This window comes from Bos grunniens, chromosome 23 (genome assembly GCF_055505025.1).
Source record: "Bos grunniens cultivar Pamir isolate PY7600 chromosome 23, Bosgru_T2T1.0, whole genome shotgun sequence".
Classification (NCBI taxonomy): Eukaryota; Metazoa; Chordata; class Mammalia; order Artiodactyla; family Bovidae; genus Bos; species Bos grunniens.
In genome coordinates, this window is record NC_141187.1 from 10,301,469 (window position 1) to 10,326,084 (window position 24,616).

Consider the following 24,616-nt stretch of genomic DNA (forward strand, 5'->3'; position numbering starts at 1 on the left):
AATAAAGTAATACAGGCAAATGGCTCCCTGTGATGAAATAGTTTTTAGCTGTCAGGTGGCCCTCAGTAAGTGGAGGTGCCTGCTGCGCTCAGCAGGATTTTGGAGAGACTGTCACTGTCTTTGGAGTGGCAGACTTGTTAGCAGACAGGAGCTACAGTCTCTCGTTGGATCTGAGGCTGCTAGAATCTGTTATCTCATTAGGCTGTAACGCTGTGAGCTATGCCTCCAAGAAGCCAAATCCTGATGAATCACAAACCTGATTTGTTTCCAGTGAGCCATGGGACATGTCAATAAAAGAGGAGGTTTCTAGGTGCACCAGAAAGCCTGACGTGTAGGGTCCCCTTGTTTGTGAGATGGACTCGTGAATCCCTCTCACCCTGTCTTTCGTAATATATCCCTTGTTCCAGCCAAACTCCTCAATCAGAGATTTTGTGCTTTGGTTTGCTTTCATAATAGCCAGTATTATATTTAATTTGCCTGTGAAACACATTGGATTCTTAGCACCGATGAGCCAGAATTGTCCTCTGTAGCAAGTATCTCCATTCTCTCTCTCAGTGTGCCTGTAGCATGAACCGTCGTGTTTCTGGCTTGTGTTGAGACACTTGGCTTCTCTGGTACCGTGACTGGCTGTGGCTACAGGCCTCCAGCTGACTCAAGCCAATTGGCAGATGTCGGGGCCAGCTCCGGCCAGTCATTTCATCAGAGACACTTGGCTGCCTGGATTAGGGGTTTCTCAGGAGACAGAGCTGCTTTTTCTCCACTGAAATTCATCCTTGCCTCTCTTCAGAACAGAGATTGGTAGAATTGATTTAAGATTGTGTTCTCCTAAGTGTGGTAGGAAGCCAGCTTTGGGAAAATCCTCATCTGTAACCCTGGGGCCTATGAAGAAGGGCTCACAGAAATAGAGGATTTGCAGAAAGCTTTGTTCCTAGTAAGTGTATGTCAGTCAGGGTTAGTTAGACATCATTCTGATCCCCTCTTAAGAAGAGGGGAGGGATTCCAGCCTTTGGGGTACTGTGTGAATGTATGAAATATTAGAAAAGAAACATGGAAAGAGAAGGTCTTATGATGCCTGGTGACTAAAAACCACTCGGGAGGTGTTATCCACAGAAAAGAGATCACACAGAGAGGGGCGAGGCAGGGGAGGGGAGGATCTTGGATTTTATTTATGGCATTTTGAAGGATGAAATGAGGGAAGGAAAGGGAAGTGTTTTAATCAAAGGCCATTGAGATTTGAGGCCCAGATGTGTAGCCAGGAGAGTGGTTGTAATTCCCTGTGACACTTATTTACCTTCTCTTCCCCTCCTCTCTTCCTCTCTGAAGAAAAAGGAGCTGATAATCTCAAATTTGTTTGACATAACCTGTCTGGGTGTTAGCCTCCTGCCTGAGAAGTACGTGCTTTCTCTCTCAGGTCTTGGCCATGAGACCCTGGGTTCAGGGGAGCCCAGCCAAGGAGGAGGATGAGCACCCTTATGAGCTGCTGCTGACAGCAGAGACGAAGAAGCTGGTGTCTGTGGATGGAAAGACAAAAGGTAGAGCCCCCCACCCCCGCCTCTTGGCAGAAACAGCTCCAGAAGAGCTGAAGGAGATGATGGTGTTTCTTGGGCTGGGCGAGTTGGGTTTCAGGGCATTCTGGGTGGTGGGTGTATTATGGCCTTTCATTTTCAATACCCTGAGCTGGAGTGGGACTTGTCACCTTTGAGCATGTGAAGCAAGGAAAAGGTCAGGTCAGACTAGGTGAGTGCCGAGGGAGGGGAGGCTGGCAGTCTTGTGGCCGAGATTTGGGGCCTCAAATCACAAATCCTCAAGTTCCTGAGGTGGAAAAACAAGCCCAACAAGTCATTCCCCTTGGGTTCAGGCTGCCGGCACAGACTCCGCTTTGAGGCCTGACCTCAGAGCGAGCCACTCCTGGGGAGGGGCCCCTGATTGGCTGCCACCCGGTAACTGGAGTGCTCAGTTGCCTTGGCCTACTTTCATCGCCTCTGCGAAATCCAGCTTCCTCTGTGAGGGGTGAGGGCTGCAGGACTGAGAAGCAGCCAGGCGGTGCGCTTGTGGTCCCCACCAGAGTGAGTGGGCCCCACTGGAGCGTTTGTGACGACCTCTGTCTCCTAAGGAAGGACAAGAAGGGTGGTGCGATTCCCACTGCTGTGAAGGAGCCCCCACGGCCTCTCGCAGCTCCCTGTAGCCTGCCGGCCTGGGGCCCTTCGCAGGCGCTGTTAGCGCCTCCTTCCACCCTCTGACAGCCTGGGGCGCAGGTAAGAGCGGGGGATGCAGTGCGTCTTTGACGGTACCCTCTACGAGGGTTGTCAGGGTAGCGGTGGCTAAGAGAACGTGTGTGGATGTGTCTGATACTGCAGACCTTATTTTTAACAGTCCTGTGTAAAAGGTTTCTCCTTAAGTGCATAAAGTTTGTAGTTATTTTCATAGTAGTTTTGATTTGTTTTTATGGTTTCCATTTGGAGCTTTTTTTTTTAAAAAAAGTTATTCAGAAACAGTAAAATTCAGCCTTTTTGTAGACAGTTTTGTGAGTTTTGGCAAATACAGTTGTTTGCCTGCTGCCACCACAATTAAGATAAAGCATGGTTTCCTCACCAGAAGGTTCTTCTGCGTCCCTTTGTTGTCAGTCCTGCCCCTCCCTTACAGTCTCGGCTCCAATGTCTATTCCTATGATTTTTGCCTTTTCCAGAACATTGTATAAATGGAGTCTTGTAGTACATACCTACAAAAGGTTCCCAGACCCAGTTCCTGTGTGTGTGTATGTGTGTGTGTGTGTGTGTGTGTGTGTGTGTAGGTGTGTGTGTGTAGGTGTGTAGGCTTCCCCACACCAAGAAGCAATTCTCTGATGTCATTGGGGTCTCTGAGACTATAACCTCAGAGGCTCAGTCCCATGAGACCGCCCTCCACTTCAGATGCCACTCATAAGCCCAGGTCTGTGCATCTGACCAACCGGCTACACACTGGAGGCTCCAGTGACCCCCTCCAGCTCAGGATGCCAGTTCAAGTCCAGGTTGTTACCTGGACTTCTGACTGACTGGCTATAAATCAAAGATTAAATGCCGCATGCCTCATAGAACTGAGGGAAACCCATATACTCACCAGATTACCAATTTATCATAAAAGGATATTAAAGGATACAAAGCAACAGCCACATGAAGGGATACATAGGGCAAGGTCCCGGTGAACAGAGCTTCTGTCCTCCTCGAGCTTGGGGCCTGGCCTCCTGGCATGCAGAAGAGTTCTGGTTTCCCTAGCATGGAAGCTGTTGGAAAAAGTGGAAACGACAGAAAAGCTGTCTTTTTTGGTTTTAATGGAGGCTTCATTGCCCAGTCATGATTAACTGAATCATCCTCCAATGGCATTGATTGAACCTCAGACTCCTTCTCCCTTCCTCAGGAAATCAGGGGATGGGACCAAACATTCAGCCCTCTAATCACATGACTGGTTCCCCTGGCAACCATCCCCCACCCTGGGGTAGGATCCAGAAGTCACCTTCATTAATATCTTAATCAGAAAATTTCTTTTGTTTTGGGAGTTATGAGCCAGGAACTGTGAATAAAGGCCCAATATAGCTGAGAAATATATTTTGGTCATCTGAAGGACCAAGTATATATTTCCTATAAATCACAATATTCCAGTACCCTTTTGAGTCTGGCCCTTTCACTTACCATAATTCACTGGGACTCAACCTTGTTGCATGTATTAGTAATCTGTTCCTTTTCATTTTTGAATAGTATTCCATTGAATGGATGTACCACAGTTTATCCATTCTCTAGTTGCGGGCCATTTGGGCCATTTTCAGTTTTTGGCAGTTGCAAATAAAGTTACTGTAAACATTTGCATACAGGCACTTCTGTGAACATACTTTTCATTTCTCTGAGGTAAAGACTAGAAATGAAACTGCTGGGTGCTTCATAAATATATGCTTAGGTTTATAAGGAAATGCCAAACCATTTTCCAGAATGGTTCTATCATTTTACATCCCATCAGAGTTACAATTGCTATGTATGTTCCCTGGCATTTAATATTGTCAGTTTTTTTTTAATTTTAGCCATTCAAATAGGTATGTAGTGATATGTCACTCTGGTTTTTATTTACATTTCCCTAATGACTAATGGTATTGAACATCTATTAATGAGATTATTTGGCATCCTTGTGTCTAATGAATGGTCTGTTTGGATCTTCTGCTCATTAAAAAAAGTTAGATTGTTTCTTCTTATTGAGTTGTAAGGATTTTTTTATATATTTTGGATTTAAGTTCTTTATCAGATATCTTATTTTCTCCCAGTCTGTAATTTGTCTTTTTATCCCCTTAACAGTGTCTTTTGAAGAACAAAAGTTTCTTGATTTTGATAAAATTCAGTGTACCCTTTTTTTTTTAATGGATAAGGTCACTAATGTTTTTTTCCCTGTATTTTCTTCTAGAAATGTTACAGCTTTTGTATATATTTAGACCTAGGATTTATATTTTTTCTTCACATTTTTTGATTGAAGTATAGTTGATTTACAATGTTGTGTCAATCTTTGCTGTAAGCAAAGTGACTCAGTTATACATATATATGCATTCTTTTTTAATGTAAGACTATTATAATTTATCACAGGATGTTGAGTATAGTTCCCTGAGGTGTGCATTAGGACCTTGTTGTTTATCCATTCTAATAGTAATAGTTTGCATCTATCTAAGCAGAGACATTACTTTGCCAACAAAGGTCCAACTAGTCAAGGCTATGGTTTTTCCAGTGGTCATGTATGGATGTGAGAGTTGGACTGTGAAGAAAGCTGAGTGCTGAAGAATTGATGCTTTTGAACTGTGGTGTTGGAGAAGACTCTTGAGAGTCCCTTGGACTGCAAGGAGATCCAACCAGTCCATTCTAAAGGAGATCAGTCCTGGGTGTTCATTGGAAGGACTGATGCTAAAGCTGAAACTCCAATACTTTGGCCACCTCATGCGAAGAGTTGACACATTGGAAAAAACTCTGATGCTGGGAGGGATTGGGGGCAGGAGGAGAAGGGGACGACAGAGGATGAGATGGCTGGATGGCATCACTGACTCGATGGACGTGAGTCTGAGTGAACTCCGGGAGTTGGTGATGGACAGGGAGGCCTGGCGTGCTGCGATTCATGGGGTCGAAAAGAGTCAGACACGACTGAGTGACTGAACCGAACTGAACCCCAAACTCCCAGTTGATCCCTTGCCTCCCCTGCTCCCTCTTGGCAACTACAAGTCTGTTCTGTATGTCCATGAGTCTCTTTCTGTTTCATAGGTTTGTTTGTGCCATATTTTAGATTCCATGTGTAAGTAATGTGGGCTTCTCTTGATGGCTCAGTGATTGAATCCTCCTGCCAGTGCAGAGACTAAGGTTCAATCCAGGGTCGGGAAGATTCCCTAGAGAAGGAAATGGCAACCCGCTCCAGGATTCTTGCCTAGAAAGTCCCATGGACAGGGGAGACTGGCAGGCTATAGCCCGTGGGGTCACAAAAGAGTTGGACACGACTTAGTGACTAAACAACAACCACCTAAGTGATGTATGGTATTTGTCTTTCTCTTTCTGACTTATTTCACTTAGTATGAGCATCTTTAGTTGTACCCATGTTGCTGCAGATGATATTATTTTCTTCTTTTTCATGGCTGATTAGTATTCCATTGTATATACGTACCACATCTTCTTTATCCATTCATCTGGCAATAGACATTTAGGTTATTTCCATGTCTTGGCTCTTGTGAATAGTGCTGCAGAGTGGGTGGAGCTCTGATACCTGCTCCAGGTGTTTAGTAATAAATCATACTGAAATTTAACCCTTAAAGAGTTTAATGTTCTGTTTGAAAAGGGTGTTTTTTTTTTTAATTTTTCAAATTTATTTTTTAAGTTTTTGGCTGCAAGGCATGTAGAATCTTAGTTCCCTGATCAGGGATTAAACTGGAACCCTCTGCATTGGAAACAGAAAATCTTAACCACTGGGGACCACCAGAAAATTCCCTTGAAAGGAGTTCTTAGTGAGGAAAGAATCTTTAGCATCATGGAGGAATGAGATTCTAATTCTTTCTTTCAAAGATCTGCTCTGGAACCACTATAAGGTCAGCTGACTCAGCCTTTGAAAGGAAGGAAAGGGGAAAGTCAGATGAACTTCGTAAATGGGGCCAAGTGACCTTGGTAGGAAATTTCTGCCCTCGGGTTAAGAAATCTCTAGGTCTAGGGGAGAGCTGCCCAGGAGGACTTCTGACCTCACGTCTCATGATCCTTTGCTTTGGTTTCTTCCAGCTCTGCAGTATTGGGCTAACTGTTGAGAGTGGGTGGTGCTGGACGCAGATTTAATTGAACCACAGCATGAGAAGTGTGCCTGCCTCCAGGCAAGCTGCTTAGATCACTCAAAGGGCTTTCAAACAAAGGAGTGGCGACATTAAGTAAGAAAATAGGCTCTGCCAATTTCTTAGTAACCTGGAAGAAACGCCTGCTAGGATTGGTCAGAGTGAGGCAAGTCAGCAGATGATGTCGTGCGTTGGTACATATTAAATTTTGCCTGCTTTTCCATTTGTGTCATCATCTTAGGCAGCTTTTATGAATTAATTCATCAGTTTTCAAAAAGGCCGTGTTAATGAGACTACCAGAGCTTTCAGCTCCTCCTTTATAATACTAGAAACTACAATGTGAGGGGTGGGGTAGGAGTTATTTTTAATTACATTTTAAAATTACATTCATTTTAGCTCACTGGAAGGAAAAATTTCAAACAATACAAAAGTGAATACAAATAAAATGCTCAGATTTTTCTCACCTCTCTGCTACTCAGTTACCAGAGATGACGGTAGTTTGAAAGTATGTTATGTTTTACTTCGGGCCATGTGCTATCTTTATATAAAAGTGATCATATGAAATTGTTTTGTTTGTTTTTAACTTAAAATAGGATCATATTTTACAAACTATTTTGTAAACTTTTTTTTAAGTTGTTCATAGATCATAAATAAATTTTGTCACAGTTCTAAAAGTCTACCTTATTATTTTAAAATTGTTGTTAAACAGCCCATAACTCATTTTAAAAAATGTTTTGTTTTATTTAGAAGTTCATCATATGTATATATTTGGCTGTACCGAGTCTTAGTTGCAACATGGGACTAATTGCAGTGTGTGGGATCCAGTTCGCCAACCAGGGACTCAGCCTGGGCCCCCCACGTTAGGAGCACAGAGTCCCAGACACTGGACCACCGGAGAAGTCCTTCCATAACTCATTTTTCTATTCACTAACTGATGGATGTTTAAGTTCTCTTCAGTATGACTTCTCTGTTATAAATTATGCTGCTGTGAACATTCCATGCAGACATTCTTACATGCTTAAGAGTGTTTCTCTAAAAGACATTGACAGAAGGTAGAATTATCAGGTCAGAATGTAGATGCATGTCTAGATCTGTTGGTGGAGCCACTGGGCCCCACTTGACGGGGAATGAGTGTGTTCTTTGCCCTATACCTTTACTAACACAGAATATTATCACTTTTTAATGTTTTTCCCCGTAGTAAGCAAAGAAAGTGACTTTTGAATTTGGCATTTCCCTGATCCAGTGAAACTGAGCATCTTATCTTATTGATTAGTATTATATATTTAGTCTATGAGTTGCCTATCTTTTTTCTTTTCTATCATTTTCCAACTTAGAAATTAATGGTAGTAGAAATATTTTGTTTAAGCACTGATAATATTTGGCCAAAGTGGTGCTCAGCATAAAGTTTTTCTTCTTAAATTCATTTTTTAAAAACAAGAAAGACTAAAACTTAAGCAGGAGAAAGTTTCAGAGAGCAATTAATAAAGATAAAGGCAGATACAACAGGTCACCTACTTTATGGTATGCATTTACACTTCAGTTAAACACAGAAAGAAAAAAAGAAAGCAGAAATGAAAATTTAAAAACAAAGCAAAAAGCAATAGGTTTGATAACTAGAATGAAAACTTGTCTGTTTTTTAAAATATCTCAACATTTCTGATCAAGAAAAGGGGAGCACAGCATTTAGGAATAATATAAGAAATATATGTAACCACAAATTCAGAGATTTTAAAAATTAATAGAGAATTAATAAGAATAAATTTTATTTGGCTAGAGTTGCTCCCGTCCTCTTGGAAGGAGTTGTCTGGGTGAGTTACTGAATTAATCACGATGACTAGTTGAGGAGGGGATCATACTGGCATTTGGTGCCCAGTGACCAGGAATGCTAAGCATGCAGGACAGACCTTCACAGTGAAGACATCCAGAAATGCCGGTAGTGTCTGTGGAAAAGACAAAAACCGACCGGAGAAAACTTTAATAGATCCATGAAGTGGAAAGCCCGCCCTCCCTCCCCAGTAAAGGCACTAGACTCAGATGGTTTTATGAACAGTGTTATCCAACTAGATATTCCTCTATTATTTCAGTTGTTTCAAATATAGAAAAAGTCTTCTGAAATCTTTATCTGGACTGGCATAGCAGAACAATGCTTCCTGTTTCGTGTAGCACAGTCACTTACTTCTCTCAAGTGTTTAGCTCTTTGCCCCCTGAACACTGGGGGCATGCTCCTGCTCAGAGAAACGGTGGACAAGTTTGTTAGCAAATGGGAAGGTAGCCAGGACCTCTGAAAGTCACTGTTCTCTGTGGCGCTTTTCTGCAGCATCCACTAATAGTGTTTCGGGCCAGGTGGAGGGGTTGCTTAGCTTAGGACAGTGATGCACGATTATCGGAAGACAGCGCTACGTGGGGAGTCTTTGGCACATGCTACACCTCTGAGGTCTTAAGAAGCAATTAAGTCGTCACTCCTGAGAGCTGTGCATTTTGGTCTGTGTGAAGTTCGTGAAGACCTTAATCTTTTTGAAGGGGAGGAAAAATGTTATTTTAGCTTCTCTCTCTACTCCCACATCCAAAGTGCTGCCAGTTTCCGAGCCTTTGGGGAATTCCATAGTGTGAAGTCTGGCTTTTCCTTTCGGCAGCTTGGGATCGAGTTTTGTCAGGTCTGCTTTCATTGCACACCTTTTAGCAGAAGGCCCACTTGTAGTTTAGTGAGACTGTGGGGAGAAGATTTAAGTAAGCACCTGTATTCAGTCAGCCGTCTTAACATGGAAGTCCAGGCCAGCTTTTCTTGGTAGATTACAAGGAGTAAATTTGGGTGCTTTTCCCAAAGGCAAAAACTGTAAATGAGAGAATGTAATAGTTCAGCCTCACCTTCAGAAGCTTCCTCTTCTCTCACCCCTTATATCAGAGGAGCCCTATTGTATCTTTTCAATTTGTATTTCTGAGTTGGAGCAGTTTACTTTTCTTTCCATTATGGAATAAGTTCGAGCTTTGTAAGCTATGCATCCAGGAGCTAAGCTATTTTCTTCCACCGAATGTATCGACAGCCATTTATATACATGTGTATACATGAGACATATGTAAAATAATCATAAAAGGTCAAAATATGTTAAAGTGGTATAAAAGTAGTTTTAGAGTTCAAAAAGGGATAAATTATGTCAGTGTAAGAGATCAGAGATGGCTTTATGAAGGAAGTGCGTTTGAGCTGAAACCCAAAATAGAGAATTCTACTTGATGAGCAGAAGTGAGGAAGAAGAGGGCCTTTCCAAGCAGAGGATGTGGCATCAGCAACAGTAAGATGGTGGGAGACGATAGCATATTTGGAGACCGGTAAATAATCCAGTGTGGTTGGATCAAAGGACTGGTCGTAGAATATTGGATCTCAGATGGCGGTCTGTATTCCTCAGACAGTGGAGTGTTGTTGAAGCTTTTTGAATGAGGTAACAGGATAGAAGCCACACTTCAAGAACAGTCATCACTCGGTGTCCTCAGAGGATTTGTTCCTGGACACCCTCCCCCTCCTCCCCCACTCATAGCAAAATCCCTGGACGCTCAAGTCCCTTATATAAAATGGCATAGTTTTTTGTATATAAGCTCCATGTAGCTTCCCAGATACTTTAAATCATCTGAATTACTTCTGATTCCTGATACAATGTAAATACTGACAAGTAGTTGCTGGCCCATAGTAAATTGAAATTTTGCTTGTTGGAACTTTCTGGGATTTTTTTTTTTTTTTTCTTTCTGAGTATTTTAGATCTGTGACTGGTTGAATCCACCAATGCAGAACCCATGGATATGGAGGGCTGAGTGTATGTGTAATTGTAGAATCTTAGATTGCGGTTGGGAGAGACTGGAGTTAGGAATACCTTGAAGTTGAGAGATCTCAAGGAATCTCTTAAAGGAAATTAGAGCTCAGACTAGAGGGATGATAGGAAGTGACTGGAAGGAGAACATGGATAGCAGAGGTTTTAAATAGGTAGCATTAACAGGATCTTACATTCATCCAAATATGGGTGAATGAGGAGGAGAAGGCATTAAGGATGAGTCTGAGGTTTTGATCCTGGTTAATTGGGGAAGTATTGTGCAACTAATAGAAACAGGGGATTGAAGGAGGGGCACATTTGAGGAAATAAGTCCAATTCTGGATTATGTTAAGTTTGAGGTGTTTCAGTTACCAAAATATCCAGCTAGAAGTATTCCATAGACTCTTAGAAATGTGGGTCTGATGTTCAAGAAAGATGTAATGATTAAAATACAGATTCATGAATCATCCACGTTGAAGTGATGGATAACGTGGATGAGAAAATCAGTTGCTGAGGGAAAGATTAGAGAGATTGAAGATGTCAAGAATAGAACTTAAATTTAGTGGCAGAGAGGAAAAACATGGGAAGATAGCCAGGATCATGCAGTGTCTTAGAAGCCAGGCTGAACTTCCAAAACCCCCCAAATAACTGTCTGTCTTAAATCAGATAGTCCAGAAGTAAGAAGTCTAGAGTGAGGATGGCAGTTCACGGTGGCCAAGGACCCGGTTTCCTTCTGCCATCTTACAGTTCAAGACAACTGTTGAAGTTTAAGCTATCAGCACAGGCCAGAAGGAAGAGAAGAAGAGCACTTTGAAGACAGTTCTCAGAAGTTGCACAAACCACTCTCACTAATAGCCCATGGGCCAGAGCTTGGCCATGTGGCTACACCTAGCCACCAAGACATGTAGGCTTTATTCTAGGTGGCTGTGAGCCAGTCTAACAAAGCTCCATGACCAAGGGAGGAGGAGAGAATGGGGACAACTAGTAAACAGTGTCAATACAGTAAGAGCTAGAAGGATAAAGACTAGAAAAAGCACTGGGCAATGAGACGGCCTTTGGTAAATCCTGGATGAGAAATACTTCTCAAGTGGGAAGAGATGAAATTATCCCCAGATTTTGACATGATGTTGAAGATAGTTAAGGAGGTTTGGTCTAAATCATCTAAGTAAATTGGTGCAATTATCTTCCCAAGAGTACACCAAGGGAAGAGGTAAGGAATTGATCTTACGGCGAAATCATAGTTTTCACGAGGTGAATAAAAGCGTGACTGAGCCTGGTAGTGAGGCTTGCATTTGGATTCCTTCTCTCCCACTTCTTGGTTGGCAGCTTTGAGAAAGCCGTGTAACCTCTTTAAGCCTCAGTTTCTACGGGTAAAGTAGGGATACAGATTCTTCCCTCATGGTTGTTGTGAATATTAAAAGAGAACATGCTTAGCACAATGTCTGGCACAGAGGAGCCAGTACCTAACGCTTGGTAGCTGTTGGAAGACAGCTGAGTTAAATTGGTAGAGGACTCAGTCAGTTGTTTCTTGAGTATTCATCAGGGCTCAACATTCCAGCAACTGGAGAAGAGAAAGCAAATGGTTGTGAATAACCAGTACTGGAACTGGCAGAAGATCAAGGGAAACAGAGATGGCAAGTGTTCTATTAAATCAGGCCTGGTTAAATATCATGGCCGAGTGGAAGCTGATCCAGGCAGAGCTGGTGATGCTGAACAGGGAAGTGTGAGGGGCCAGAGGTCCAACAACAGCCCGTGAACACTTAGGGAAGAGCTTAGGGAAACGGGGAGGTGTCGGTAATCAGGACCAAGCCTGGTAGAACGGTCCTGAGTCTCATAGCCGCGCTGTGCCCGTGGGCGCTGTCTTGGGAGGACGTGGTTCCTGACCTGAGTGTTCTCCACTGTGCTGTCACACACAGCTCTGCACTAAACTTGCAAGACAGCTAGACCTGCCCTGGCATTTGAATTTTATTCTGCCTGGTTCACAGGGCCACTTAGAAGAAACCAGTCTTCTCTGTTGAGCTGGGGTAAAGGAAACCAGACTCGGCGCCGTGTTAGCATGAAGAACAGTTTGGAAACTGTTATAAATGAAAAATGCTAATGATGGCAGCTTCCATTAACTGAAGGCCTCTAACGGGCCAGCCGTGCGCTGGGTTCATTTACACTGATTAGGTCATTGCATATCTCCAGACAAATCTTCCGAGTAGAGGCTATTTTTATCCCTGTTTAATAGATGAGGAAGAAAAAGTTAGGTGTTAGAGCTGGCCCTTAAGCCCTAACGTGGCCATATCCAAAGCCTGTTTAACTATGAGGTTAAATCATTTCCCCTGAAGCCCTGCTACTATTCATGTTTTAATGTCATAGAGCTGGAAGGGAACTTAGGTCATCTAATCACAGATTCAAACCATACTAAATCTCAAAGCCTTGGAGAATGCATCCCAGCCATTAATTTTTGAGAGAGACCCAGAGAGGGAAAGTCACGGGGCTGCAGCTCCAGCTTGGGCCTCCTGAATCCCAGTCCAGCTCTTGTTCTGTTTCTCGGGTTGTCATGGAACAGTGTGGACTCTGTCTATTTGTCTTGTCAGATCATGGTCTCCAGCAAGTGTCTGGATAACCTACTCAGTACCTTCTTTCTGAGGGAAGCACAGTGACCCTCCAATAGCATCGCCGTACTTGGGAGTTCCCTGGACACACACAGTTTCTGGCGCTCACCACTGTGACTAAGTGTTTGGAAGGTTCTAATCCTAAGGGCACAAAGAAAGTAGAACAGCCCAGGAAACCGGAGTACCCCAGCCGTCTCCTCTGAGCCTGAGGATTGTTTTAACGTAGCAAGTCCTCTCACACGCTGCGTTTTTCAGCCCTCATTTAAACTGGCAGGAAATGTGTAAATGTTAAAATGTTATTATTCAAAAACCCTTGAGAATCCCCATGGATCATCATAGTAATTAAAATGCAGCAGAGAAGACCCCTTGCTTCAGCAGCTCACAGGGCAAAAGGAAAGTGCACACCCAGAATGAATAAAAATGGAAAGTTGAAGGGACTGGGAATTAGCATGCTGGTGTGCCCTGCTGTTCAGTGGAGCAGCGGGCCTCGGTGTATGGGGAAAGTGAGGACACAGCCCTCCCCGTGTCGTGTCCCCCTGTTCCTCTCCTGGAAGGGCAGGTGGGAGGAGTGCCGTGGGCAGTGGAGGACGAGCGTTTGAGGAGCTATGGAGCTCCCAGGGCGGGAGCACAGTGATTCTCAGTCGAAGGAAGGCCTTGGACCGAGGGTCCTCTTATGGAGTCCATGAGCCCTGGGCACAAGGGTCCTGTCTCTGCTTTTTCTAATGTATTTCCACTTTTTCTGAGGCCTGTCAAGGCCTTTCTTCTCCTTCAGTGTCCAACTCAAAATCTACCTCCTCTGAGAAGCCTCTTGTTTCAAAGTTATCACACGCTCATTGCTACTCACTGTACTGTGCATTTGGTTTATACTTTTCTTTAATCTTTGCTTTGAATTCTAGTTATTTCTTTATATGCTGGTCTCTTCCAATAGCTGGTAGGCTGCTGGAGCAGAGGTCGTGTCTCCGTCTTTGTATCTTCGGGTGCTCCCTGAAGATGGATATTTCGCACACGTGTATTGATGGAAGGAGGGCTCACAGTGATGGTGCTGGGCCCTGCTTCTCACTTCAGCCTTCTCACTGTCTTACCTTTGGTCACCTCCTCCTGTGTCGAGACTTATAAGGACGATGTTAGTACTTGGCATGTGCAGTGTTGTTGACAATCCTTGTGACAACCTGTGAGGAACAGAGAAGTAGTAGGTCTCATCTGTGAACAAAATATGAATAAGAGCAGGTGTTAACATCTGTTCGGAGCTGGCATGTGCCAGGCATGGTCTAAATGCTTCGCACATAAAATTCCCATAACAATCCTATGAAATAAGTACTGTTAAGATCCCAGAATTATAGATGAGATTGCCAGGCACAAAGAAGTTCAGTAATTTGCTTAAGAGCTGGCTTTGGTGTTGGGGCTTGGGGGAGATCTGGCTTTTGATCGGTGTATTATATTGTTAACACCTTGTCCCTAAGAGACCTAATATTATCCTGACTTTACTGAAGGAAAGGACCGTTGAGTAGGTCTTTTCCCACTCATTGATTTGCCAGGAAATCTAGCTTAGTCTTGGATATAGTATTTTATGGGAAGGAGTGCCAGCTTGTTGAGATCCTCAGGTTCTTAGATCTTGACCAGCTTTTCAAATGCCAAGGTGTCTTTTCTTGGAAATTGCTGGGTGAGCCATGTCAAATAAGAATCCCTTCCCATGATTTCCTCTACTCTGGTGGACTGTGGTTTCTCTACTGGGATTATGACCCTCAGAAATTCTTACTCTTCGCATATTTCCTCCTGCCATAAGGTTCCATTCCTTTTTCCACCCACTTCCTTCCTCCAGCATCTGTCTGTTAGGGAGCTCTTGGCATCTGTCTCTCTTTCTGCATTGATAGCCGACATGAGTGCATGGCTGTTGGACAGGGCCTTCATTGTTGGCGATGCCAGCAGCAGTCAGAACATGCTCTGTGGCCTGGGTTCCAAGGTCCACCCAGGCAGTGTGAGCCTGGCTGGCTCCCAGTTCTGGACTGGTGTTTTTCTTTTGTTGTTGGACTCCCATCTCCTCAAAAAAGTTGTTAAGTAAGGAGGTAGAAGCTGGTGCCAAGGAAGAGAAGCCTGTTACCAGCACCCTCTTTCACATTCAGATGTGGTCAGAGAGATACTGCCCCCTGGGTCAGAACCTAGAGGAAGCTGGCCATTAGGGTATGGTCCTGGAGATGGCCGGTTTTCCACTCCGGTTGACTCCCACTTCCCTAGGAAGTCCCATTGGCCCGAGTCACCATTAGATGCTTATGCGGCCCCACCGTCAGCCTCATGGGCAGCTTCAGGCACACTGGCAGCTGACTTACGTGGTGTTCATACCCCAAAAGTCAGGGCTTCCTGAGGCCTGAGTGAAGCCATGCAGAACTCCATGTACGCAGCACTTTTTCCCTGGAGATACGATCCAGGCTGTCAGGGCTTATTCAGTGCTCTGGACTTGACCTTTGGGGTTTGGGGTGTGAAAGTCCCAAAGCAGTCAAGAATAGAGGAAGGAGAGGCCAGAGTTCATGCTTCTGGGCTCCTGTGGGTGAGTCATCAGATCCACGAGGTGGAGCTCCTTGGCCACCCCTCCACGGCCTCTGCAGACCTGCCAAAAGCCAAGCCAGCTGTAGAGACCAAACTGTCCTTTGGGTGGGGTGGGGTGCATGGAGCCATATCCCTGCTCAGACCTCAGGGTGACAGGCTCAACGTTTGGAGAGCTGGTTACCGGGGTCCTTCCTGAAATGCGGACCTAGCACTGTGGGACCCTGGCGTCGGGCTTGGGTGGTGCAGGGTTGTGTGTGTGAAGTGTGGCCCTCCTCACCTGACAGCCTTGGGACTGCGGGCCTGCTGATGGGGGTGGCGTGCTGTGCAGGCAGGCCCAGGAGAGGCCTCCTCATGGGGCTCTGCCAACCTCGAGGGGAAGTGTGCTGTCGCAGTGTGGTGAAGACGTGCCTTCTCATCACTATCAGAACATAAAAGGGATTTTTAAGGACCACGCAGGCAACCTGCTTATTTTAGATCTTGAAGCCCAGCAAGATGAGATCACTGCCAAGGCCACCCAGCGAGAGAGCAGATAGCAGGACCAGAGCCAGGTGTGCCGACGCCTGGGTCTCCCCCACCTCTCCAGACCAACCACTGGAGGCCTGAGGGCCTTAGATTTCTCATCTGTAAAAATAGTTGAGCTTGACCCTTTGGGTTCCAAGATCCTCTGATCTCATGAACAGTTTGGAGAGCTTTGTGCAGACTAGAGAATCGTTTGGTGCCGGTACCGTACATTTCCACTTACAGAGAAAGTCAGGTTGGACATTAGCCATGGAGTGTGAACTAGTGCTCAGCACAGGGTTGTCATCTGCCCTGCTGATGTGGGTTAAAATCGCTAATAGGTCTGAGTTCGTGCAGGGAGAGCCTGTTCGGTGTCCTGGCATGATACTGATGTTGGACTCTGATTTGGTCGATTATTTATGCTACCTCAGGGCAGAGGTATTTGGTCCCTCGGGGAAGCATACAGTAGTGGCTGGCCTCACGAGCTGGCAGTGTCGGGTTTCCGGGATGTTGGGGCCGTCTCAGGAGCACGGCACACGTCTCGGCACTGACAAATCAGACCCTTTTAATTTCAGTGGACCAGCTAAGGTTAAACTTAAACAAATAGGAGCAGCTGGGAGGCTTTGCAAAGAGTGAGATGTGCACATTCTCAAAAAAAAAAACCTGTGTTCCCTGAGGAAGGAAGGAAGGAAGAGGGGTGGAACTCTGAATCGCCACCCGCCCCCCCTCCAAACCTGAGGAAGGAAGCGGTTATTTCTCTCCTGGTTTGTTTTGCACTTTCAGTTAAGGAATTCCAGAAGTCGCAGGTTGTGGATCATGACTTCCATCACCCCCCCACCCCCCCACTGTTGCTGCTTGCCAGAGGAAGGGAGGGCGGGTGGCTCTAAATAACACTTTGGCCTTTATGGAAATGTATCAGATGTTCCAGGAGTGAGTCTCGCTTGCTCGTGCTTGCTTGTTGGCGGCTCGCTCTCTCCCTCCCTCTCACTTTTACTCCGCATTCACTCTCCTCACTTGTGTCCTTTCTGTGGGATATAGTTAGCACCTCCTGTCGCCTTATATAGCCAGGTCTGGTCGTTAATGTTAACAGAAATCTAACAACAAGGAAGGCTGCCAGATAGCATTAATCAGGCCAGTGTTTGGAATTTCATAAATGCTCTGACTTTGGGTACAAATTGGACATTAAGAACAATACGAAACTGTTTGCTGACTTCCTCTCTCCTCTTCTCTCCCTCTGCCTGCTCCCCAGCCATCCAGCTTCTCTTCCTTTTCCCCTGCTTCTGAATTCCTCTGCTCGGCCGTGCGCTCGCTGCATTGGAACTTTGTTGGTTTTTGCCGTGTTTAATTTTGTTATTTCTCTGTCTCTCCGTCCACTCCAAGACCACAGGCAGAGCAGCGGTGGCCGGAGCCAGGACTCTGCGGAGGGGCAGGACGGGCAGGTCCCGGAGCAGTTCTCAGGTCTCCTCCACGGCTCCTCCCCGGTGTGTGAGGCGGGGCAGGACCCTCTCCAGCTGCTCCCTGCCCCTGGCCAGAACCATCGAGAAGGGTCCCCCGCGCAGGGCGCCTGCCCCGAGGAGATGCAGCTGGAGCAGACAGGCAGGCGTGCGTCCGGAGCCTCCCCGCCCCGTGTGCTGGACCAGAGTAGGAGAGTGGGCCACCCGGCAAGCCTGCCCCCCGCCCACAGCCAGACGCACCCCAAAACTTCAATGCGCACAGCCTTTCCACGCCCTGGGGGCACCGAGGAGGAAGGTGACCTGAGCGGGGCCAGGAGCCGAGCCCCTCCCACCAGCAGACCCAAGGCTGAGCTCAAACTCAGCCGCAGCTTGTCCAAGTCTGACTCTGATCTCCTGACCTGCTCCCCAACGGAGGACGCCACGATGGGGAGCCGGAGTGAGTCCCTCTCCAACTGCAGCATTGGGAAGAAGAGGCTGGAGAAGTCGCCCTCCTTCGCCTCTGAGTGGGATGAGGTAAGGCTGCGTGTTGTCTCAGGGAGGAGAGCCAGGCTGGCCGAGCCCCTGCGCTCACCCGGGTGCCGATGCCCAGGACCAGCACAGGGGCCGCGGCTGCCGGCTTCCTTCACACTTCCACCAGAGTGTTTCCGACAGCTGGGAGGGGGCAGGTGCCCTGGAGCCAGGACAGGGGTCTTCGTGCCTGCGTGGCAGAGGACAGGTCCACTTACGGTTCATCTGCAGGGCGGAGGCCCAGCAGAGCAGGACTGAGGAAGAAGCAGTTCCTAGAAGTGACATGCTGTTTGGAAATATTTGGATCCCATCGGCCTAACTGAGGGAGCCAGACTCGCCCTGAAGATGCTGCGGAAGAAGTAGAGGACTTCCTGTGAGCCTTCAGGAGGAAGAGGGGAGATGCAGGGCTGGGGGATGGGGCTTTGGGAGAAGCTGCTGAAAGGGAACCAGAGGGGGATTTTCTGTTTCCCGCTGCGTGTGATTCTCCTGTTTTTCCCAGGAAGACCACATGCTCTCCCGGCAGAAGCTTCTGCCCATCCCACATTCCTGGGTTGGTGGGGCAGAGGGCTAGGTGGTTCAGGAAACAGAGTGATTAGTGAGGAGAACACATTTGGAATCTGAGGCCCAGGTTCCTTTCAGAGCCATTGTTAAAGAATAGAAATATGTGCCCAAGTATTTTGCAGTGACCTGTGACATGTCTTCCTGGGCAGAAGAATGTGTTTCTCAAAGCTTGGTAAACATGCAGGGAATGTTCAAGTACTACCCTCGCAGGCTTCTAGCTGAAAGGAAGCTGACTTTGAAGCGGACTGGATCTGTCTCCCCGGAACATTTTCACAAGATGAATTTAGCTCTCAAAGAGGAGGGGACCACTGCAGCTGGCACGTCCATTTGAACATTCTGTAGACTAAATGCCCTACCCAGCCCATCCGGGTTGCAGCTGTAAAAGTTATGTAAACCAAAGCTAATCCCATTCCCAGTATGGGAACAGGGCGGGGCCAATTCCTCCAGCACTCATCTCCAGATAAGATGAGGTTTAGGACTCTGTTTAGTCAGGGACAGGAAGATCCTGTGCCAGAGGAAATCTTCGCTGTTTGGCAAACCAGGATTTGGTGGTGAGCCTGTGGCTGATGCCAGGCCACTTAAGGAAATGTAGCTAGTGTTCGAGAGCGTCTGTGCCTGAGAAATGGCACACGGGAGAGCAGGGGTCTGTAGGGACGTGTGCTCTACCTTTGTTTTCAAAACAGAGTTTTTCTAACTTACAGTCCAGTATAGGATAAGGCAGTTTAAGAGTAAGAGGCAATATTCTCTGAAGTGGCAGGAGAAATCAACAGAGAAAAACATCAGTGGGAGTGGAGTGGGCAGAGATGAGGCGTATGAGAGGGCAGAAAGGGGGCTTCAGGAAAGATCACAGAGAAGTAGAGTTGGATATGGAATTCAAGAGCCAGGTGTTCTGGTTAGAACCAGATTGGAGCCATGGGATGGCGAAAGGACATCGAGGCAGAGATAGCAGGTGAGCGAGCGAGAGGGTCTGGGGGAGCTTTGGTCACGTGGCTCCTGTCATGTGCAGAGAGTGTACAGGGAGAGGAAGAAGTAAGGGCGGAAGGTGAGACTGGGAGAAGAGAGTGTGAGGACTTGGCCATGAGGCTGAGAAGTGAGGGGGTGCTTTGCTATCACGGCAATGGCTCAGAGCTCTTCACACAGGCTGCTGGACCAGCCTGATGAATCACCCCTTCTTTATGTCTCACCCTGAGTACATCCTCCACCCCAAGCGGTCAGCCGTGCTGGACGATTCTTCACAGACTGTCCAGGCCCTGTTGCAGCACTGCCAGGCAGTGTTATGGGTTCCACCATTTCCTCTTGGAAAAGAAACATAAAATCACCGAGGCACGCCAGGCTTAATTGAAGTTGCCTGTTGAGTCTCCTTATATCCTAATGAAAGGAGGTGCATACGCTGGTACTGTCTTGGTGGGTAGAGATTGCTGGTGGATACAGGGAACCCAGGGACTCCTGGGCCAGGCTGTGGTGAGGCTAACCACCAGAAGGACTGTTACATTTTAAGTTTGAAAAAACTAAAGGCAATTGAGGTCTTGTTGGAAAGCATTCAGAAGATGAAGCTGTGCTTGCATAGTAAACATTAACAGAGTGCTTTACGTTTAACCCTTCAGTATTGTTTTGAGCCGTATTATACTTGGTTTGGGGGGATAGCTCTATCTAAAGAGAAACTTGAGGAGTGTTTCCCACCCTGTTTGGCCCTAAACGCAGGACTTGGCAGACTTCCCTAGAGCAGGGCATTAAGTAATGGCTGCTCGCCACCCACCCTGACCCCTGCCTGAAGGCTGCTTTGCCTGTATCCTGTGCTTGACAGTTTTATTTTCTTTGTCGTCATTAGCTCTAAGGGGTCGGTAAGGCTGCCCTAAAGGAGCTTGGGCCCAGCTCAGCTCTTCCCCAGGGGTCCAGGAGGAAGAGGGAGGCTCTGGGGCAGGGCGGCTGCGACCCCAGTGCAGACGGGGTTGCCCGTGGGTTGGCCGGGCTGATCCTAGAAGGCAGCGCAGGGCGGCCCAGGGGCCCTGCTCCGGAGTCAGTAGACCTGGCTCCATCAACTTCACCTCCGTGTGGGAGGCTCCAGGAAGCCTCGGAGTGGTTACCCTCATTTGTGAAACAGGCGTCAAATCTGTGTTTCAGAGGTGTTTTTACCAATTAGATACGTTTCAGCACTCAGTACAGTTCCAGTAGGCATAAAGTGTTGCGCGAATGGTAGATATTAATACTATTATTGTGTCTGCAGCTTTGGAGGGAGAGAACTGGGCCCTGGAGCATCTTCAAAACTTGAGAAAGGCAGAGCTCTGGGGGAAGGTTTGGTGGAGACTAGGAAGTTCAAGTGCTTCAGCCTCCTGCCTGACTCTGCCTTACCCAAGACGGAAGAGCCCGCCCCGCCTGGGAGAGGAGGGCAGGTGCCGCACATTGTTCTTCGAGAAATTAATGAGCTTTTCTGCCTGATTCCCTGGGAGGGAAGAGGTTAGAGAGCAGTCCGCAGCCTCTCCCCTTTATTGTTCCAGTGTAGGCCCGCCTGATGGGCCGGGTGTGGGGTGATGCATGTTGGGCACATGCGCAGTGGACCATCCCTGTTCTCACACGCAGCCTGTTCCTCACAAGTGTTACTGTGGGCCCTACTGATTGCCCTGGACCGAGGATTCTGGAAGTTAGCCTGGTTAAGGGCAACCTCTGAGACAGTGGGCACTAGGGATGCTTGTATTCTCCCTATTTTCTGTTGTGTTTCTGGTAACAAAGAACTAATGAGAGTTTGCTTTGAAGAGTGCTCAGGCTAAGAGGTGCTCTAAATCCCAGCTTCAATAGACACTTTCTGTGTTCTCCAGTCAAATCAGCACCTTCTTTGTCTTAATGATCCCTTGCGGCATCATAGAAGGTAAACTGAGAGCCTGAAGATAAATAAAACTGTAAAATATATAGATAAGGAGTGGGAAAATCACCTTCAGCTCTCTACATAGTTAGTCTCTGTTAATGTTTGATATATATCCAAATTTGAGATCTTAGTACATTTGCTAGTTTATAATTTGCTTTTCTTACCTAATTGCTGCATATCGGGGATGGCTTGCTGTGGCCGTGCCAGTAAGATCTGGACTCAGGTCCTCATTCTGAAAAGCACAGTATCCTGTCTCTGCTTATATCATCGGGTTAGTTAGCTTGTTCTTCTAGCTGTTCTCTGGTTGTTAGACGCGGTGCATGGCACCTTCCATCTGCCCTTCGGTGTGTTCCCCACCCTCCCTACCTGCCTGTGCGCCCCCAGAGGCCCACCCTTGTGAACTGCATCACTCGGCCAAGGAAATCTTGGATTGGCTGGGTTGCTCTACTGAAGCCCCCAGCCCTGTGAGAGACCCTGGCTCCGTAGCTGTTCTCTGTGCATTTTGGTAACATTCCTCCCCCAGACCCTCTAGGTCTGGGGCTCCACCCTTGTTCCTCTCTCTGTCCCCAACACAAACCTGTGCCAGTAATCCCTTTATTTAGCTCCTTCAGTTCCCCAGTTTGAGTGTGCCTTCTTTTTCCTGCAGGGACCATCAGTGATACAGACGTTTCTAGCACGGTTTCTGTCAAGTCTAAACAACCACAGATGGCTGTGTGCTGGGGCAGTCAACACGGCTCTTGCATGTAAACTGTACATTAATCTTCATTTGCAGATGATCCAGAAGGCCTGGGTATTCAGGGTGCTGGGAAGCAGGAAAAATTCATCATTTAACTGGAAGCCTTTCCCGCTTCCAACTCTAGGGAAGAAACCTGTTCTCCTTCCACGCGGTTGGCAGTGTCGACAGCATCTCAGCTCCCTACATGTATTTTAATCCTCTGTCACTGCGCTGCACGCTGCACCCATAGGCACGCGCGCACACACACACGCACATACATACACGGCAGTAGCAGTTGGTGTCTGGTCAGATAGTAGTTTGAATGTATAAAAAGTCCTAAGGGATCAGATAGGTCTCTCTCACACCTGCCTTTGAATGGGATTGAAGCTCTGGAAAGGAAAAGCCACAGAAGGCCACTTGGCTACTTAGCATAAACATTTGAGTCATTTAGAACTTAGCTAAAGGCTTAAGTGATGAATCTGTGTTTTATAATCAGCTTTCATCAATATTAAACTAGTGAGAGATGGGTGAAGAACAGGGACATGCTTTGCATACATTTTGTGCAAACAGAGTAATCTCTGGCCAGGGGTTTGGGGAGTGTCCTGGTTTTGACTGAAATGGTAGCTGCAGGGATCTTGAGTCCCTCCACGTGGAGTGAAGGGGCAGCAGCCAGGAAAACAAAAACACCCTCCCAGGCCAGGTCCCAGAAGCTTTTCCAGCAGGCTGTCCAGTTGGAGGCATGATGTCATCGAGAGAAATGCTGATTGGTTCAACTCCACAGAGGCTGTGCTTGCTTTTAACCCTTGAGGGTCAGGTGTGCAAGAAAATACCTTAGATCTTAAACCCAGAGATTTGGGCTTGAGTTCCCACTGATCATGGCTGAACTTCCCATAACATTGTTCTGCAGTGTGTATTGTTCTTTATTATGTAAACAAGTCCTTTCTGCTGAGCACAGCCCTCCCACTCGAAAGAAGAATGTGACCCTCCTACCTCTTGGGACAGATTGGAGCCTGGAGTGACTATTTACGTTGCTTCTAGGTTTATTCAGGAGTCACTTTTATCCTAGAACCTCTACATCCCCTTTTGGTTTTAAGTGGTCTCATAGGATGGAGGGTGTTTTTGTTTTCCTATTTTAAAAATAAGCTCATTTATTGAATAGTAGTATTAGTGTTAGTCGCTCAGTCTGACTCTTTGTGATCCCATGGACTGTGGCCCACCAAGCTCCTTTTTCCATGGGAATTCTCCAGGCAAGAATACTGGAGTGGATTGCCATTCCCTTCTCCAGAGGATCTTTCCGACCCAGGAATCGAACCTGGGTCTCCTGCATTGCAGGCAGATTCTTTACCATCTGAGCTACAGGGTATAGAGTCCTATGTAAACAGTTTTGGCCTTTTTGTCTGACAAATCCACATGATTTTCTCAGTCTAGATTAAATATATATGTAAATATGGGCATCTCCATGGCCTGGTGCATTGTAAATAAGCCAGAGCTGGTCCTGGCTCTGCAGTAGGCCAGGGATGAGAAGATCAGTGTGGCCACCCCTGCCTGCATCTCCGGATTTCCTCATTGCTATTTTTCCTATCTTTTTACTTATTCTGCCTCTTTCTTTTCTTTTATTTATTTACGTACTTACTTTGGCTTCCCTGGGTCTTAGTTGCTGTGAGAGGGCGTTCTTAAGTTACAGTGAGCAGGGGCTGCTCCCTACCTGCAGTGCATGGGCTTCTTACTCTTGTGGCTCCTCTTTCTCATTGCCGAGCACGTACTCTGGTGTGAGGGCTCAGGAGTTGTGGCTCAAGGGCTTAGTTACCCCGCAACACGTGGGATCTTAGTTTCCCAGCGAGGGATCAAACCCGTGTCCCCTGCACTGGCAGGTAGATTCTTAGCCACTGGACCACCAGGGAAGTTCCGCTTCTTTATTTTTCTCTCTTTTTTTTTTTCACCCCTTTGCTCTTTCTCTCATTTTCATCTATGCTCTTTCCTGTCTTTTTTACTTTCTTCCTCTTTTTTTTTTTTTCCTCTTCATTCTTATTTTTACTGGTAGAATCAAGGAGAGGCTTTGCAAACAGCCTTTCATTCTCAGCCTTCTCCTCCAGCGGTTTTCTATTTTTTGTTAAATACTTTTATATTCTACAGAACATCTTACTACTTGTGGTATAGGCTTTTTATTTATATAGACGCTGGGAAAACAGTGTGGACTGCACGTGGACCTCCTTTGAAATCTGTGACCCTCAGCAATGACACAGAGCTCTTTTCTGGATGCCAGTGTTGTGCTCTCGCCCTCAAAGATGTGATCCTGTCTCTGCTCTGTGTTTTCATGGAACACTGCCCAACCCGCCTGGGGCTCCTTTACTTTCCTTTGTCCTGCTTTCTTCCCCAGGGTTCCCCCAGGGGAGTAGCCAGTGGCCTGTGCTTGTGGCCTGAAGATCCTGGGCAGGGCCACGATGCTAAGGACTCTACCCCAGCATGCTGTTCTGTCCTGCTCAGGAGCTCGAATGAGCCAGTCTTCGCGCCATGGGGCCCCCCTGTCCATAACTCAGAGCGGCCTGTTTCTCTCTCTGGACAGGTGGAAAACTGCCGGAGCTCGCTAGGAGCCTACAAATGACAATTTGTCTGACAGTCTGTTCTTGCCTGCCCTGATTTAAACAACCAGGAAGCCATTGTAAACTCAGTGGAAGTAGTGTGGTTTGTATAAATGTTCCAGTTCCTTTCTGCTTTGGAGCTATTTTCAGCAGACCCTCCAGAGAAAACCAGGGCGGTGCCTTGTATCTGCTGTGCGTTT

General features: G+C 46.7%; 1 protein-coding gene across 20 annotated transcripts in view; it reads left to right on the forward strand.

Moving 5' to 3' along the window:
* ANKS1A (ankyrin repeat and sterile alpha motif domain containing 1A) overlaps positions 1–24,616 on the forward strand; it is a 169,081-nt gene that overhangs the window by 92,320 nt on the left and 52,145 nt on the right. For all 20 annotated transcript variants that reach the window (XM_086371250.1, XM_086371256.1, XM_086371253.1 and 17 more), the window contains 2 exons: positions 1,412–1,532; positions 17,121–17,707. In XM_086371250.1, the coding sequence (XP_086227376.1) occupies positions 1,412–1,532; positions 17,121–17,707 (708 nt within the window). The remainder of the gene's footprint in view (positions 1–1,411; positions 1,533–17,120; positions 17,708–24,616) is intronic.